This window comes from Rhamphochromis longiceps, linkage group LG4 (genome assembly GCF_057381845.1).
Source record: "Rhamphochromis longiceps isolate RC_006_pf linkage group LG4, R_longiceps_female_GT1.1, whole genome shotgun sequence".
Taxonomy (NCBI): Eukaryota; Metazoa; Chordata; class Actinopteri; order Cichliformes; family Cichlidae; genus Rhamphochromis; species Rhamphochromis longiceps.
The window spans coordinates 21171782-21191531 of record NC_140560.1 but is presented as its reverse complement, the minus strand read 5'-3'; the positions used below and the strand labels follow the sequence as shown (position 1 = coordinate 21191531).

The window sequence follows — 19750 nt, the reverse complement described above, 5'->3', positions numbered from 1 at the left end:
TGAGCTATCCATTCAAGACTGTATACCAGTTTGGCCTGCTCTACTTGCCTCCTTGTTCAATATCAGAGTCGGTAAGATGGGTAAGGGAAAAGCTGGCAATGCTGGCCGGTGAGATGGAAAAACGGGAGTAGCTTGAAGAGCCGGTCCAGCTGGTATCTAGCATGGACCCCACTGCAGGGGCCGGAGAGGAAAACGACGCTGCAGATGAGGACCTTGCCTTGGATACCGTGTCTTTACCCGTCTTGGACAGGAAGGCGGGTGCGGGTGAGGAGAAGTCATCATCCCACTCAAAACCACCACCTGTAAAGATTTAGTCAGTGAATCAAGACATATGCTTTGTGCAAATAGAGGCTTTTATTGCTGACTTGTGGCATTACCTTCTTCATCTGTTGAGCTCTCAGAGTTGGCAAAGCGGTTCAGGTAGCTGGCAGCAGGCGTGGAACTGCTGAACTGTGGTACCCGACTGTTTGAATCCAAGGAGTGGTCACCCAGTTCCTTGGTGGGCGTCTCCTAAATAAGATTTAATTCAGTTAACACATATTACCAGTTGCCCCCGCAAACTAAGAAAATGAAGATCACAGACTAAAATTTTACCTGGTCAAACAGGTAGACAGTGACATCATCAAAGAAAGACACGGCTCTTTTGGAGTTATCCGCACCAAACCTTGCAGGAAACGTGAAAGATGATGCTCCGATGTTCAGAGATGTGGGTTTTAACAAGCTCTTCAGGTTCTTCGCCCTGCTGTCGTCCGAGATAACAACTGGCACCGGGTGCACGGTTTCATCCTCGCTTTCTGAGCTAGAGCTGTGCAGCTGGTACGCGCGCATGTCGTCATCCGAGTCGTCGCTGTTCTCGTCCTCCTCGTCTGCATCTACGCCATCTTCTTGCCCATCTAAGCCCGACCCATCCCGCCTCCCCAGGTAACGCCCCTCCACATCCGGCTCCTTTATTTTATGACCATCACTGGTGTCGGTTCTGGTGAGTTTAGCGTGAACTACACTCTCTGTTGCTGGCTTAGCTGGGGCAATAGAAGGAAGTATTGAGGTTTCTGGGCCTTCAGAGGGGTCCAGGTGATCAGTAAATGCAGTGTCCTTGAAAACCTCTGGTTTAATTCCATCTTCATTGGAGCTGCTGGTAGACTCGACCACCTGGTTTTCACCATTTTCTGTGATACCTGAATCTGCTACTGAACCCATCTCCTTAACATCCTTGGCTTGTGATTCAGCAGGTAGAGAAAATAAAGAGTCAATATCTTTTTCCTTGTAAGCCTCCAGTGCAGGAGCTCCAGAAGCCTCGGGAACCTCATCAGTGGAGTTCCTCAGCCACGTGTCTTCAACAGAACCACCTGCAGTTATTTCTTCAGACTTCTTTTCAGGTTCTGATTCATTGTCAGAAAAGTATGCAGAGTCTCTGTAATTACTTCCCATAATTGGTTCCTCAGCAGGACCTTCATTATCTGGCTGATCTTCCTCACTGGGATCTTCACTGCGAGTATCTAGCACACCCTCTACTTCGGAGATTATGATTTTCGGCGGAACCAGATTTGCCGCAGTTGTGAGCTCTTCTGTCTCCTCTTCTTCTTTGGTAACACTCAAGCCATTTTTTACAGGAGAGGAATCTTGGACATTTGGCTGAGAGTTCCACTCAGGAGACTCCAGGTTCTCAGTCTCATAACCACTATCTGATATCCTGTATGGAGGTTGGAGTTTGTGTTGAGCAATTTGAGCATTCAGTTCATCTCCTTGCTCTCCAAGCCTGTGTATGTCAAATGAGTCTAATGAGTCTGGTGTTTCAGCAAAGTTCTCTACAGTTGGAACAGTGGTGGACATACTGTCTTCCAATAAACTGTCCTGGCTGATCTGGTCCAAAGATGGACCCGACACCAGAAGAGAAGCTCTATCATGAGGATGCCCATTGGTATCCATAAATGATTCTTCATGATCAGACAGAGTGGTTTCCATTTGTATATCTGCATCCTCAATTAGCTCGCTCAACAAATCATTACTTGTTAGGTCTTCACTGTGTCCATTATCTGAAGGTAATACTTGAGCTGGCAGAGGTTCAGGCATTTTACTTTCTATGGGCTGAGTGTCATCCTTTGAGGTTCCAAGGTCATCTTCAAGGCTGGGAATTTTGGCATCTGTGCACAAAGAATCTGTATTGGCACTGTCAGATATTGCAGTGGTGTGGTCATCAGTGTGACTGATGAGAACCTCAAACCTCTCTGAGGTAGAATCAAAACCAGAGTCTACACCTCTGTTTGAGGATTGCAACAGACCAAGGTCTTCTGTGGAAGAACTATTTCTAGCTGGCAGCTGGTTGCTTGTGTCATCTTCTGTGACCACTGTAATGGAAGGCACCAGTGTCTCATTTTCTAGAGACTGACAAAACTCCCCCAAACTGTTACTTGGAGAGTCTAGAAGTTCGTGTCTTGAGGATGTGCTACTTGCTGCCGATTTAAAATAAGTGTCTGCTGTGTTTAAGCTGCCTAACGAGTCAAGCTTATCCCAAGAATTCATTTTGAATGCTTCCTCTGGTTCGTGGGCTAAACCAGGTAAAAGAAAATTTGGTTGTGGGCTTAAGAAACTAGCACCCTCCTTCATTAGGGTTTGATCTTTAAGAAACATAAAATTATCTGCTAGTTTTTCAGTACTCAAAAGACTTTTTCCATTCATGTTTTCATCCTTTGCTTCCACAGAATTCACCACCTTAGTGGGTTCCCCTAAAAAAGCATCCCCATAGCTTCCATCTCTATTCACTGCTTCACCCTCTAAAGTTCCCCCTTCAAGGAAAGGGTTTCCGCTGCGGTCTGGAAGCTCCATAAAATTCTGCCTCCAGGAAGGCGAGTCTTCTTGTTTTGACCCGTCTTCTGTAAAAATGTTGGTGTGGTACGGACTGTCATTTTCAAGAGATGACCAGATGTGGCTGTCTGGTAAATATGAATCCTTTGAGTCAATACTTTGGTGGAAAAAGTCAGCATCTGTGCTTGACTCATCTAGCCGCACATCTTGGAGCACAACAAAATCTTGCCCGCTTGAACCAAAGCCCATATCTGGTTCTCTATTCCCGTCCTCCCCAACAGTGCTCTCCCCTTGCTCTTCTAGTTGGATATAATATTCATTCCCATTAGATGGCTTTTGAGCATCAAACACCGGTAAGATCCCAGGAAATCCTGGAGTGTTCCCACTTTCTCCTCCTGCTGCGCTAGTTGAAGGATCAGGGAAATGAGCCTGAATATCTTCACTGGAAACAGGAAAGAACATGCTGTGGTAGTTTAGTGTTGTGTCTACGCCTGAACGTCCATGGTTACCATCATAGTGGTCATGCTTAGCCGCTTCCCAAACATACTCAAAGCTGAGACCTTTGCTTGTTTCAGTCACAGTCAGAATTTCATCTATTTCTTGTCTCAGGGCATCATCAGCAAACTGTTCCAAGATTGGGAAGGAGGAATGGCTAACAGTGGTCTGCCGCATAGTGGGGTTAGGCTTCAGTGCATCCCAGCGTTGCTCGAAATCTTCTTCTATGTCCTTCTGGCCTTGCATACGCAGATAGATGAGGAGACGGTGTACTTCCTCTGCTGTGGCCCGCTTGTCTGGAGACAGCCAACAGAACTGCAAAATTTCATACCTACAGTTACAGAAAAAAATAAAAAAAATTAGACACTTTATATTGCTAACAGCCTAATAATTTTAGCAATGTCATTAGTTTTAAATTTAACAATTTTAATGCAAGCTGCTTAAATAGCCATCTTCCGGGGACTCACCATCTATCAGAGTAGGGAAGTTCCAGTTGTGGCTTGAACAGCTTGACTTGCTGCTCCTTGATCACATGGTTGAGAACTTCTCGGTCAGACAGATGTGGGTACGGCTGAGCAGCATTCTCAAAGAGCTCCCATAATGTGACCCCCAATGCCCTACGGACAATTGAGGATTAAAAAAAAAAAAAAAAAAAGTTGTACTAGAAGGATAAGCAATGCATATGTGCCACAGGTATCTGCTTTGAAACTAGATGAATTTTCTATATGACTCCACAACACAGCCAAGTTTACACAGAAATGGATCATAAAGTGCTTGTATTTTATTACATATACCAGCATCAGCATTATTTTTGTCAGTAAGGTACCAGACAATGTAACTTCAGTAACTTTACACAGTCAACTGTTGTCTATAGGTAGTTATTTACCAGTTTCACACAAAATTGGTAAATAGATTTTGTAGCGCTGTGTTGAGTTGCTAAAGTAGCTAAAGACAACTTAATCTCACAGTGAAAGCTTATCATGTTTGGACTGTGCTTCACAAATCCCTACACAAAACGTGCACTGCTTATGTGTCCAGAGTAAAAGATATGTTCTGCTACACACGATCCATACATTCACCAGACACTTGCTAGTACCTGGTTTGACCCCCTTTTGCCCTCAGAACTGTGTGATGCTACCATGCAGATTTGTCGGCTGCACATCCATGATGCAAAACGGATGGAGATGATCAACAACAATACTGAGGTAGGCTGCAGCCTTTAAACAATACTTGGTTGGCACACAAAGTATTCCAAAAATATCGTTGACACCATTACACCACCTTGATCTTTGATACAAGCCAGGATGGATGCAGAGACATTTACACCAGATTCATGCAGTGTGGTCTTGTGCCGCTGTAGTCCTGCTTCAAAGTTCAATGTGTTGTGTATTCCGAAAGGCTCAACTGAATACCTCTGTTGTCATGAGTGGTTATTTAAATTATTGTTGCCTTCCAATATTTTCTCTTTTTTTTAGAACATTCTCTGTAAACACTTGAGAAGACTGTGTGGGAAAATCAGCAGTTTCCAAAATACTCAGAGCAGGACATCTGGGACCAACGAACATGTTCAAGGTCACTTTCTTCCCGATTCTGATGCTCGGTTTGAACTTGATGAAACAACAAGTTGTCTTGACCATGTCTACATGACTAAATGCATTGTGCTGTTGCCATGTGATTGGCTGATTAGATAACTGCCTTAAATAGTACCTAATAAAGTGGTTGGAAATTGTATTTGCTGTAGATTCAGTGTAGCTGTGGGATTACATAATAAATACTAACTTTCTCTTTACCTCAGGAAACGTTTAGAATGTCAACATAGTTGTATTCAGTGGCAAATTAGGTACTTGGATAATATGGTAAATGGTAAATGGCCTGCATTTGTATAGCGCTTTTCTAGTCCCTAAGGACCCCAAAGCGCTTCACACTACATTCAGTCATTCACCCATTCACACACACATTCACACACCGGCGATGGCAAGCTACATTGTAGCCAAAGCTGCCCTGGGGCGCACTGACAGAGGTGAGGCTGCCGGACACTGGCGCCACCGGGCCCTCTGACCACCACCAGTAGGCAAACACGGGGTTAGTATCTTGCCCAAGGATATTTGGCATGCAGTCAGGAGGCAGCCTGGGATCGAACCACCGACCTTCTGATTAGTGGCTGACCTGCTCTGCCACCTGAGCTACAGCCACCCATAATAGACTTAGTTTTTAATGTAACCTTTATTCAATAAAGAAAATATAACTTATATAACTACTAAATATAACTAAAATATAATTACAAGTCATTTGTAAGATTGTCCTGACTAAAACAGGCAGTAGTAACTGTGAAGTCATGGAGGGGCTCAAAAAGAATACTGTGAGGAGAGATGTACAGTTGGTGAACTGTCAGGATTGTTGTTTTAATCTGCTGAACATTAGCAAAACTGTAAGTAATCATTTACTATGATACTTTACTTTGTTGTATTCCAAAAATAAATCATGTTCCAATTACATGTATGTATATTTGAGCTATTGTGGATTTGGCTCTACTTAGAATACCTGTTATAACACATTAATACAGTTTCTCTTCTCTAATGACAGCAAGTGAGCCTGGATGTGTGAGTCAGTTTTTGAAATGCCCTCTAGTGTCAGTGCAGGGCTGAAATCTGGTACATACCACACATTGCTTGGCTTGGTCTGTTCCATAGTAATTACGCCACCATGGCGCTCGCCTACCAGCTCAGGGGCCAACCAACGAAGGGGTGCATACACATCATCCTCTGTGATGATGTAATCTTCCTATGGTAGCACAATTTAAAAACAATCTGTTACACAATTTTTAAATTTTTTTCCAAGAAATACTGCAGAAATATGACCTAAATAAAACGTTTATTAGCTCTCATTGAGGTGGTTCACTCTTGCACTGCCTCCCTCTTTCTTTACAGAAATAGATCTAGTGGGTGACCTTATATCATGAGTATTAAATTCAGACAGCCAAACTGACAGATCAGCAGTATTAAAGGAATGCAGCAGACAGAGCTTCCTCACATATGCAGCATGTCATGTTATATGAGAGGACAGTATTAATTCTTCAGTGAAATATATCGTTGATCAAAGGAAACATGTACAGCCTCTGATAAAGTCTGTTTATTTTCAGTCTGTTCATTTGCAACTGGTTGCACAAGCACTGACTTCAGCCAAAAAACATGGCCAGACTTAAACATAAATAAAACTGACTTGCATTTAAACAGTGCTTGCCTACTTACTAACTACTCAAATCACTTCATGCGTATTCATCCATTCATATAATGCTTTATTCTTTGCACTTTTAACACTTTTATGCATCTCACTTAAGGTTTCTCCTTACTTTATATCTGCAGGGTCCAATGCCATAGTCTCCCACTTTGACTGTGAGGTCTGCAGTCAGGTAGCAGTTCCTCAGTGCTAGATCACTACAGGAGCATAAACACAGATATGAGCATTACATTTTGAGTGGTGAAGACATTCAAGACAAATTCACAACTGCTACAGCATTCACAGATTTGGAAGAAAGACCGAGGCCATCACTAATGAAATTATTTAGCTTATTCGGTTTTGTTTAGCCTATGCTGGCATTATCATTTAGAAGTATAAAAAAGGAGTGTGCAAAACAATCAACAAGAATCAAGTGAGGAAAGTTTGGCAAGGATCACAAAACACTTAAAACATTTAGAGGAAATTAGAACAGGGTCTTTCTTATTTTTTCTGTCTTTCACACTGCAACAAGCTGTGGGGACTATTCCTGACTGTGCATCCAACAGCAGGATATGATTTCTGGAGGGAACCACAGGCTGTGCAGACTTTTTGTTAGTCTGCCAGGGGAGGGCGTCACAAGCTCTTGAGACTCAGTCTGCTCATTAAACAGCCATATGGTAGTTCATCCACACTGACTGAAGAGGCAGGCTTTGGTTTCCCTCTAGCCCTGCAGCATTCCCTGTCCACAAGCTCCAAGGCCTTTTTACCCACCCAATGACAAACCCTGCTGACACAAGTATTCTTGCATGCACATGGCCCAGCTACTGTCAGACCCACTGAAACCCCTGTAAGATAAATGGAGCTGTATTTTAAACTCTCCTGTCCCCTGTCCTCTGCTGCTGGCTGACAGCCCAACATACAGTAACACAGCAGTGAGGAAGCAAGTCCAATATCTTAACCCTACAAGGTTAATGCATGCCACAGCAGTGATCGCTTCCATACCTTACCATCCATACAGACACTTGCGCAATTTGGTATCATGGTTGCCAGCAGAAAAAGCAACATAACTAATATGTCTTTGTATTGAACTGTCATTGTTAACACAGAAAGAATAATATAATCTAGTAACCTAATCTAGTCAATAAATGCAGAGTCCAAGAACAACTGACAAAGATCTTTTATAGAAAATACATGAAAATAACTTTGCTCCCCACTCTCAAAAAAACCCCCAAAATATCAGATACAATGTAAATGCAGCAGCAAATAAAACCTGCAGTCAAAGATAGCACTGTAACTGTTCAGGCAAAGGGTATTTGATCCTTTAGGATGCTTCGACTAACACAGGAGGAAAACATAGCATAACACGCCGCGGATTACAGGAAAATAAACAGTGCAAGCTGTTAGATAGAAACCCTACCTACCTTACTATACAATATAAAGCATTTTAAGATGATCACTCCTGTGATTTGGCACTGGATTAGATTACATTTTTCCTCTTTTATATTATGAAAAGGTGATCTTATTAAACATTAACACAATCATTAACACATTAACACTTTTGTAGTAGAATAATACAATCAAAATCCTGGTAAACCCTAATGAAAAAGCACAAAAATGTCTTATAATGGCTTAAACACCCCTGTCCACGTCTTCCTATTGGGAATCTATTCATGGCACACAGAATAAATTACATACTGTACTGCAACGGGTCCAATTTCACCCTTGCATTACGAAGCTGAGGTTTCAGCTTTGGATACGGCGTGTACAGCACATGGTATTGCTACATAACCATCCTCTCTGTCATTTCTGCCAGCATGTGTCTGTGTGCAGTGTTGTTCAGTTGGTGGTACTTTTTTTTTTTTTTTAATTTATATTCTGTGGTTAAAAGTGCCACAGAAACATTTTTACGATTGCAGAATAAATTAGTTCACATGAGAACAGGCTTGTAAAACTCTAGTTGAGTAGTAACAAGGATTAAAACACAACGCCCAATATGAGGCTATCCACTTACACGCAAAAAGCAGAATCATCATATCCCTTTGGCAGCGGACAGCTGATACTGTGGCAATGCATGGGAGCTGTGTAATTGGAACCCCCTGAGCTTATTCTGAGCAGGCAAAATAGAGCTGATGAGCTGAGCATCGTATGTTCCCCAAGTTCCCAACACCCCTTGTACCCCCCTGCTGGCTGGCAGCCAGATGTCCAGTACAGACTGGGGTGAAAATGAAACGCAGCCTTCTCTGCTGTGCACACCATTTTTGGACACCACTGGTACTCCTTAGAGTGGCTGGGCAGTCAGCACAAAAGTAAAACTATTAGTTTACCCTTGTCTTTATAATAATATTATGGAATGCTAATGACTAAGTACTCGCCAAGAGATACTTGGTGGTACGCACCTAGTAAAATGTATCTATAGGACAAACATTAAAACGAATAAGAGCACATACTTGGTGTGATTTTAGTATATTGGGATTTCAGAATAAACATGTTAGTCAAGTACATTCATTAAATAAAAATCACCAACATTTCTACTTATCTTTTTTAACATTAAAATACAACTGGAGCACACAATTTGATTATACAGTCAATACAATCTTTTCTGTCTAGTTGTCAGTGACCACTAGACAGAAAAGCATTTCCCGAAACACCAGCTGTATTGAGTGGAAGGAAAAGCACAACGTTTAGCTTAGTGGATCAAAACTGAGAGGTAGCTAGAAGTGTTGCAGCTCTGAAGTGCTACCTGTGCAGGAAGTTGTGTTTGTGAAGGTGAGTGACACCAGCAGCAATTTCACAGGCCATCCTCTGCAGCTGCAGCAACTCAGCATTTCTGAACATCCAGTCCTGCTGAGAAAGATAGCCCCGCAAATCCCCCTGCAGAGGCACACACAGATAAACACATTCGCTCATTAGTATCAGGAATAAACATTCAACAAATGCAGCAGAACCTCGTATGTATTCTAGCAATGGGAAGAATTTATCAAGTGGCAATAATTAAATGCAATGTGGAGACATCGCCACACAGGGGCAGCAAAGTCCCCTTCTTCTTCCTGACTTCTCAGCACTTCTCACTGCTGACATGTGAGAAAAATAAATAAGGGTAAGGCGGTTTAATGAGTATTGCTGTGTCACAGGTATATGGGTACAAAAGAATCCAGTTCAGACCAGCGAAATAAATTTGCCTGATGGGGTTCAGACTAGGGCTGGGCCATATTATACCGTTCACGGTAATACCGGTATAATGTTAGGCAACGATAGGAAAATGAAATATCGCGATAGAATGGGAGTAAAACGCGCGTGCGCAGTGCCTTTGTTTTCATACGCACATGGCCGATTGTTGAGTGAAACAGATGAACCAGAATTGGTTTGTAAAAATGGTGCAACTTCCGTGATGTGGAACTGGTTTGGTGTTTGTCCATCAGATACACAACAAAGCACATTTTTTTGCAGAACATGCAAGCGGCCGTTGTTATTGTCATATTTGTCGGACTAAGATGCTCTTAAATCTGGGAGTAATCTGGGTCCTAAACTCCGTATGCTTCAGGTCAAACAACACTGCAGCATCACTTAGAGTTAAAAACTGTCTAAATTCTTTCATCTTTAATAAAACGATCAGCATTGCTGCTTTACCAGGTGTAACTATGAAGTTTAACTTCCAGGCATCCATGAAAACAAAAGTTATTACATTTAACGGAGTTAGAAGTTAGCAGGAAGCTAGCGGAAGTTAGCTCGCTAGTTACCTAAGCATGATATTGCATGTTCTGACTGAGAGATTTCTGAAAAAAAATCAAACGTACAGCTCTGCTATCACTTCCAACATAAATGAAGACGGGAAACTAAACAGCAGTGACGTTTGTAGGGTTACTGAAGTTGGGCTAGCTGGTATATAATGATGTGCTACGTGATCGCTAGCGACACAGCTATGTTAGCATAACATAAACAGTGAAGCTGGAGGACGAACACTAACACTTTTCCACTTATAAAAGTTAACGTGAAGGTTCTTCATGGTTAGAAACAAATGCAATCGCATGGCAGGATGCTGTAAACGGACCAAACTTCAGTCAGGAGAACAACTGAGATAATCCATCCACAATACGAGGTTAGTCATTAATATACTGCAGCAACATGGGAATAGAGCAGCTGCCAGAGAATTCAACATTAATGAATCAATGGTACAGAAGTGGAGGAAGCAAGAAGAATGAGTTTAATAAAGTTTGATTTATCTGACTGCTTTGTTTCGCTTAATGTGCCTTATAATCCCGTGCACCTTATGGTCCGAAAAATGCGTACTGCACACTGCAGTTTAATGTTGCAAAGCACCTCTTTTTAACTTCAGTGGATATTATACATGGTTATGCTCAGGATATGTCAGCCCATTTCTACTGGAAATGCCTTTTGGTTAAACTTTCAGCAAGGAATTTGCATTTGCACTGTTATATTTTTATAAAGCTTTAATGTACATAAAAACCAGCTTCTTGTTTAAGTGAAAATAAATGGAAGGTTGTCTTTTTGCGCTAGTAATGTTGTGGAGTTGTATTTTGTCTCGCATCAATTATATCGTCGGTTATATCGTTATCGCAAATTTTCAAATATATATCGTGATAAATATTTTTGGCCATATCGCCCTGCTCTAGTTCAGACTGAAGTCCCCTCTAAACAATAAACACAGACATGAACTTGATAGAGGACACAAAATGCTGTAAGTTATCAGAGTGACAGTCCTGCAGGGGTCTCTGTGATGGAGCTGGATCTCAGATGAGTGCAGTTTCAAAACACAGTCAACAGGGAGTTGCTGTGAACACTTTAACCAAAACTTTTCAGACTGTTCAGCAACTAAATACTGCACTGTATACTAGAGCTTTGCTAACCATTAACTAGATGATGAACTATGTGAGCAAAGGTTTTTCTGAATGAACCCTGTTACAAACATCTTTTAGCAAAGGTGGCCATCAAAGAGTAACAGCATGATTAGAGCCTGACTAATTTATTGCCAGGACAATCTTAGTGGCTAATTTTAGCCACTTCCCAATCTATTGGTATTTATAACTGCCGATAACTGAAAGTTTTAAAAGCGAAGACAAGTCAGGCAAAAAAAAAAAACAAAACAATTAACCTTCAACCATTCACAAGGGGCAATCTGCAATTTTCTTATTTTTGAACTGTATTGTTATAGAATTTTAGTAAAGACCAAGGATTGTTAGTTTACTCAGTTCTCATTAAGTTTCACAGCAAAAAGTCATGAAGTAGTGATTCTGACAAATCAAACTGTCAGGGGAATTGATGTAGATTAAACAAATGTTTCTTTTAAAAATAATGCTAGTGTATTTAGAATCCACTGATAATGCTAATAATGCTTTAATAAAAATGTCAAATCCCATGCATTTACTGAGCATGCAAGTCTGGGTGTGTGTTTACAAAGGGTTTACTTTTCCTTGAGCCATTTCAGTGCAAGCAGCTTAGATCAGTCGTCTTACGTAAGCACTATTTGTTTGCTTATTCCACACAAACATACACATACACACACACACACAGACAGAGACAGACACAGACAGACACATAGCTCTGAGAAGGGGTGTTCACTGAAGAGCTATATTCAATATATGGTAAGTGATACTGCGTGCCTATCTTTATGTGAAGCAGGTGATTAGGTTTGGGTTCATGGGGATCCAGCGCTGTTAATGAAATGACATTCACCGTGAAAGGCCAAAACAATTAAGTCTGGTGTCTGGCCTGTTTATAACAAGGATATGTAAAGGTTCCAACACAGATTCGTGCCTAACTCAGTAATCACACGATCAAGTTAACAGTGGTGGGGAAAAGAAAAAAGCTATTTTAAGTGCTTTCTACTGCTGAATTCTGCGACTGGATATTAGAACCACAGCAGGCCAAGGATAGGCACCTTTGTTAAATCGGTTCAAGTTTAAAAAATAATTGATTTTCAATAAAAGCAGTTGTGAGAATGGGCAACAACAACATAACCTTGCTCACAGGGTGATGGTGTAACTTCTTTACAGTATTACAAAGAGAAAAAGCAATCACAGCGATTGCTGCTGTAACAGTTAAAAAAGGACAAAGGTGAATTCTGAAATCTAAAAAGAAGAACTGCCACTTGTCTGAGACCTTGAACTAGAAAAGTCTCAACAAACATCTTGGCCAATCACTAGGCAGAAAATCTACGCAGTTGAAGCTTTCACTAACACTACAGAATGTGACATTCTGCAGCCCATGTACCAGTTGCTGGATGTATTTTGATGTCTAAAATGCTTTCAGTCAGGATTACTGGCATGGGTGATACAAAACATAAAAACCGCCATCAATCAAAAGCCTGCCAGAGGGAACGTCACAGTACATTGGCTTTTTGGGATTCACCTTGTCCGCTGGGCAGCTGCAGTGTCACATTTCATGTTTCGACATGTAGCAGATGATTGACACGGCCTCAAGTAGGAAGACGCCATCAGCAAGTCATCCCTTACTTTACATGCAACACAAGCACTTCGACACTTGTTTCTTTATGAAGCAAGTGTCAGCAGCTTATTTTGCTCATCTTGCTTATCACACTGATAAGACGAGACCCGAACCGTACTTGGATAAAGGCCTCAAAACTTTTATCTAGCAAGGGATAGTGAGCATACACATCACTCAGTCGTGCTACCCTCACACATTATCGCCTTCAACAAACAGGACTTGCTCTTCATCATGCCATCCTCCCTAATAGCTTGCACGCATTCATAATAAGTCATTCACCTTGACTCACTTCCATGTCCTGTCAGAGCCATTACGAGAGTTGGCTGGGAAAAACCACAATGCCAGGTCATCTGCCAGGTCTGGGCAGCTGACAATACCCCAGTCTAGTGAGGTTACGCAATCCCTGGCAAGATAAGTTGAACTGGACACTGAGGGACATGTCAGAGAACTGGGAAGCAAGGAGAAAGTTGCTCCAAGCAGTGTTACCTTACGCCTTACCTGGGTACAAACTCTACATTTACAGACAGGCCTAACATTACTAACATTAAAATAAAAAAATTTATATAAACATTAAAATATATAATATATAATATATAAAATATATCAACTTTGAAGTTTTCTCCAACACAACTTCAAAGTCAAAGTCAAGATTTGTCCTGCTAAATAAATCAAACAGAAATGACAGGGTGGTTTATATTTTTAGACAGCACTCTTGGCTTTTTGCATTCATCAGCGTGCACCCATAGGTTTCTTTAGAAAGAGCTTAGTTTACTGCACTCAACAGCCGCTAACACACACACAAGGTGCCAGCAATAAAAATGCACAAACACAGCAACTGGGGGATCTGACACCAGAGGAGCGTAAATGGAGCCTGTTGCTTTGCTGGGCGAGGTGGGAATGTGAGAGGTCCCTAGCTTAGAGTAACTATGTAACTCGGGCCGGAGAAGGAGGAGGCAGGAGAAGAGAGCTTTCCCTCAGTCAGAACTCAACCCATCCAGAATAAATAAAGGAGAAGAGTGAATAAATCAGCTGCCATAATGTAGTCTGAGTGACTTCATTATGATTAGATCATTCATTTTCTTGACTTTGAGTGGATGGTTTGGGCTTTTTAAGTAATTATTTTTATTTTTTGGGTTTAAACCATTATCTTTACCATATTTATAAAATAAAACTGGCAACAACTTAACTTATTCAACAACATATACATATTATCTTAAGTTTAAAACATAGAAAAAAATTATCTTCAATAATCATTTGGTAAAGTAATGAGTGCATGAACTCTCCAGCTTGGTATAGTGCTGATGCTGAGCAGGTAGACAAATGTCTGCCTCATGTCTGCTGCCACTTTAGGGGGCAGCATGAAAAAAAATAGTGCACCATAATCAAAACTACTGGCTGCAGAAGAAACCGAGATCAAAGTGTACAACAAATGTCTTTATATTGTAGTAACATAAATTAATTACAACTATCCACAGCAGCCACTGTCTGTGCTTCTTTGCTGTTTAACATGTTTCCAACCAGTCAGCATTCAATCAGCCAGAGGTAATGCTCCACTGACTTGATGGAGGAGTGCACAAAATAGTGTCTCCATACTCTCTGTGTCAGGTGAATTCCCATAATTCTTTGGTATAGGCAGAGAGCTCTGCAAACAAACCCTTACAAAGCACCATACACTGGCCTTCAGCAGTTACAACAGTCATAAAAAGTGCATGCTGACGAGGTAATTAAGGTACTTTAATGAGCCATAAAATGTGTAGTTTAGGGATGTGTGCGACTAGTCGCTTACACGTCTAATAGTCACTGTTGTCACTAGTTGGTACCAGACGTAGTAGTCATTTAAGCCATTTGTTCAAATTGTAATTGATCTCCAATGCCAATAAATTATTGTGTCCTAAATGTTATACAGTCATCTGCCATCGTTGTTGAGAAATACTATAAATGTGTTAATCTAGGCCTGATCTTTATGTTAAAACTACTAGAATGAGATCATAGATACAAGCGGCGGAACTCAGCTTTCTCCAAAACGTGGATGGGCTCTCCCTTAGCGATATTGTAAGGAGTTCAGTCATTCAGGAGGGGCTCAGAGTAGAGCTCCTACACATCGAAAGAAGCCAGTTTGAGCCGGTTAGTTTAAGTGTTTTTCGTCTTTCTTATCTGTTTGGAGTATAACACAGGTTCATAGTGCATAGCGCAAAGTACCATGCATTTAAGCAGAATATGGATTTTGACAATGCCCATTAAATTAAATTTACATTAATATCTGAGTTTCTTAGTTTTAGAACAATCTGTTAGGCAACTAAGAAATTAGTTGCCAGGAATATCCCTGATATAGTTATCCAAATCACAAGTGCAATGTGTCATATCGCAGAAAAAAAGCTCAGTTTGCCAAGTTCATAATAGTGTCTCTATCTGGTCTTATCACTCCAGAGTAGGTCTGGTGACTAAAGACACACCTAGACCGGGTAGTCTCACTACTATATTTAGTAGTTGCTAAGAACCAGTTTCTTGCGAAATTTGAGCATCTCTCACATATCACAAGTTGATAAACAGTTTTTGAGTACTATCTTTTAAATACCTGTGTATGAGCTAATTCTCAAACTCCTCAATTTCCTCAATGAATACAAATTTCTAGGTGAGTGGTGGCTAAAACACCATAAGCACAGCCACTTCACAATCACTGAAAATTCTTGGACAAGGACTGTAGATGGTAGATTGACAACAGCCTAATTTAATTCCCATGTACATATGGTATTATTGACATAATACCTGTACTGGTGTATTTTAAAAAGCATATAGTTACTTACCATTTCACAGTATTCAAAAACCAGTAGGAAGGGAATTGCCTCAACACACTGTCCAAGGCAGTGGAGTATGTTTGGGTGCTGCAAAACTCTGAAAACCAAATTGACATAACAGGTCATTGATTTGATGACCATCAGGTTACCAAAAAAGTTTAAAATAAGCAAACTATACATTGCAATTACTAATGCAATAAGTAAGAGGAAAGATGCTCCGGGTGCAGTAAACAAAACAGTCTTTGATAAGTTGATGACCCTAACCATAGCCTTCTGAAAAACAATAACAGCTCTCTGCAAATGGGGTGCTCTCAAAGAGAGAAACATCAGTTTTTACCTGTATGGATCCCCTTGCTGCAGGAAGTCATTCTGCTCCTTGGCACTTGCATTAGCTTTCAACTCCTTGACCACCACTCTTGTCCCTGGGTCTGTGTAGATATCACTCAACAGGACCTGTTAATACAACAGAAAGAACACGTCACGCTAAACAAAAAGAAAACAAAGATTCATCACCACCACCCAAGTCTAGATGTTTTTTTCTAAGATTTCAAGGAGCACCACTAACTGCAGAGAAAAAGAAAAAGATTTGATTAACAGAGGAAAAGGTGTCATTTTTTTCCTTGAGAGGTAAGGATTACTTGACACAATATACTACAGTGGCTTGCAAAAGTATTCGCAATCTAATCTGACTGAGCTGGAGCTGTTTTGCAAAGAAGAATGGGCAAGAATTTCAGTCTCTAGATGTGCAAAGCTGGTAGAGACAAACCCTAAAAGACTGGCAGCTGTAATTGCAGCAAAAGGTGGTTCTACAAAGTATTGACTCAGGGGGCTGAATAATTACGCACACCCGACTTTGCAGTTATTTATTTGTAAAAAATGTTTGGAATCATGTATGATTTTCATTCCACTTCTCACGTGTACAGCACTTTGTGTTGGTCTTTCACGTGGAATTCCAATAAAATTGATGCATGTTTGTGGCTGTAATGTGACAAAATGTGGAAAAGTTCAAGGGGGCCGAATACTTTTGCAAGCCACTGTAGTCACTGGTTGTAGCGATATTGATTAATGATTGTCACTTGTGATTCAATGATTAAATCACAAGTGACAGCTTGCCATCTTGTTAAATGAATTTTTCAGATGAGTATTTAGCTCTTTGTCTTTTGTGTGGATGCAATTTTGTGAAGAAGATAATTAAAGAAAAACTATCTTACCTGGCCAAACCAGCCGTTGCCGATCTCTTGGATGTAGCTCAGACTGTGGCGCACGACCTGGAAGCCTGTTGATCCCTCTGTGACACCAAATACCCATCACTGTTATTAAGACTGCCCCAACCGACGCATCACAAGTTACATCTGAACCACTTAATAAAACAACAACTTCAAAATAGAAAACACTACAGTGAAATTAAATTGAGAAATTGTGTTGTCACATAGTTGAGTCAGAGATGGTCTTCTTAACAAACTATCTGAAATATTTAATTTTTTAACTTAACCTTTATTTATACAGGTAGTCCCATTAAGGCTCAATGTCTCATTTACAAGAGAAACCTGTTTCAGACAAACACATTGAAATTACAACAACAATAAAACTGCATTAAAATAACAAAAATTAAAAAAAAAAAAAAAACTGTCTAATGACTAGCACTAAGCACTGTATGCAGCATGTGTAGCTAACTACACCTAAACAGAAAGTACATCAACTTCTTTACATTAAGTTACTAACTAGTTTAACATACCGTGTGTGGATATGAACAACAGGGCTCTAGAGTGCGACCAATTTGGTCGCAAATGCGACCAAATTTTTCAGTGGTGCGACTAAAAAAATAAATAAAAATTTGGTTGCACCTGTGCAACCAACTGTTCGTGTAACAATAAAAAAAAAAAAATCTGCAACCTTCCCTGTGGTCAACAACAGACAGACATTATGCCCCTATCGTGGACTAAACCAATCAGAGATATTAAGGGGCGGGACCTCTCTGATTGGCCGTGGTCCAGTTGAAAGTGCAGGTGGAAGTGGGAGGTGAGTAGCTTGAATAAAGCGATATCAATTCATTAAATCCTGAATTGACTTTTAAATATAACTGTGTTTTGCCAGAAATGCCAGATTCTCAGATTAAAGCTCACAAAACCATTTCAACAACAACCAAAAAGCAGATGAGAGCAGGTACACGGACTCCACACAAAGACGTAAACACAGAACGGACTCGACGCATCAGAATCAGCTTTGTCTTTCTCGGCTTTCTCGCCCGACGGCCCGTAGACGGACACGCTGTCGGAGCTTAGCGATTCTGATGAGTCGGGTCCACGCTGTGTTTACGTCTTTTTGCGCTGATTCTGAGCTGCAGGTTTTGTCTCTCTCCAACCAAAATTCACCGAGCCAGCAGCAAAAGAAGCAGCAAACTGCGCTTCACATTTGATCAATGTCGTCATGAATTTTGCTGTTTTGCTTCCACGACTATTAAAATCACACTTCATGCACAGCTAGCTCTCTCTCTATCTCTCTCTCTGTACTCCAAGAACAGTTTCCCGTCTCAAATCTCTGTTTTCTGTACTATTCATTCGCTTATTACCCACCAGTCTACCGTTGTTTACAGCGCTGTGGCTGCTGTCTTCTTTTCTTTTTCTTTTTTCACTTAAATGACCTCGGACAAGAAAGCCTATTTTTCTGTTATTCAATACTGAAGAAATTTAAACTTTATATGCAGAACATTGTAGAATATTTTTAAGGTTATCTGCTATAAAAAGCCAGACCAGGAAAATCTCCTTCATGTTTTTCTGTGTTTTATTCTCAGTTACTTTCACACAAAGGCATCTGCTGTGATGTTCACAATTCTGATGAAGTCAGTACTGATAAATGATCAGAATTATAATATTTCTGACTGTCTGAGGCTAAGTTGAATCGAATCGGGACTTTGAAAACCGGAATCAAATGGATTATAGAAATCAGTGATGATACCCAGCCCTAGTGAGCAGCCTAGGCACAACAGAAGTGGATGTAGCTGTACTAGGAAAAGAACTATTGCTAACTTTTCGTTAAGTTAAGGCCTGATCCTTCTGAAATTCATAGCCAGTGCTCTGACACGGTGTCATCAATCTTTGAATGCTGAAAAAGCACAGTGTACCCAGAAAAACACATTATATTATATAAATTATTATAAAATGTGTGTGCGCCTAACTTTTGTGCCGGTACGCCTAACTTTTTAAAGTTAGGCGTACCGGTACGCCCATGGCAAAAAAGTTAGTCTAGAGCCCTGAACAAGTATTTCATAGTCACTGTTTATGGGTACTAGGTATGACATTTTCAATAAAAAATGTGACAACTTTTTTAAGATACACCCTTCCATCCCTGTACTGTTCTCAAATTTATGTGAACTGTTGTGACACAGTGATCACATTTGCCAAAGAAATCCCATTTTTGTTTAGTTTTTTCCACAGAGAACGTTTTGGGGTACTAATATTTCTACCCTCAATATTTATTTAATGGTGGGGACCAAACAGTCTACAGGTGGATTTCCATCACCTCTGGTGTTAATAGAACATTTTTTACTACAAAGTGCAAACAAACATATTTTAATGGACAACCGTATTTCATGACATAAGCTAAGCACACAAAAGTAAGGAAATTTGTGTTTGATCATTTCTTTGTTTTAACTACCGTTGGAAGGCCTGTTTATTTCTGCTTAAATGGTGTAAAATTTGTAAATAAAATGCATTTGTGGGTTGAGCAGCAGAGTTGAGTACTGCTGTTGTGGCTGTGCATCATTCACCCACAAGCTACTGAGGCCCCCGTTTATTAGACAAATAAATTATTAACTCATTCACTGCCAGCCATTGGCAGTGAATGAGTTAAACCCATTGACTCATTCACTGCCATTGACGGCTATAGACGTCAATGGCAGTGAATGAGTTAAATTGCAAACTGTCTTGTTTCTTCAGACTTCAATCATCCAGTCCAGTAAATTAAACTAAACCAAACCAAAC

The 19750-nt window shown here is 40.6% G+C and overlaps 1 protein-coding gene across 1 annotated transcript in view; it reads right to left on the bottom strand.

The window, feature by feature from the left end:
- The window catches only part of lmtk2 (lemur tyrosine kinase 2), a 33470-nt gene that overhangs the window by 2636 nt on the left and 11084 nt on the right, over positions 1 to 19750 (bottom strand). The window contains exons 4-13 of the mRNA XM_085403755.1: positions 16982 to 17058; positions 16108 to 16223; positions 15780 to 15867; positions 9254 to 9384; positions 6647 to 6731; positions 5957 to 6078; positions 3765 to 3914; positions 595 to 3628; positions 378 to 510; positions 45 to 300 (exon numbers count right to left, since the gene is read on the bottom strand). Coding sequence (XP_085259881.1) covers positions 45 to 300; positions 378 to 510; positions 595 to 3628; positions 3765 to 3914; positions 5957 to 6078; positions 6647 to 6731; positions 9254 to 9384; positions 15780 to 15867; positions 16108 to 16223; positions 16982 to 17058 — 4192 coding nt within the window. The remainder of the gene's footprint in view (positions 1 to 44; positions 301 to 377; positions 511 to 594; positions 3629 to 3764; positions 3915 to 5956; positions 6079 to 6646; positions 6732 to 9253; positions 9385 to 15779; positions 15868 to 16107; positions 16224 to 16981; positions 17059 to 19750) is intronic.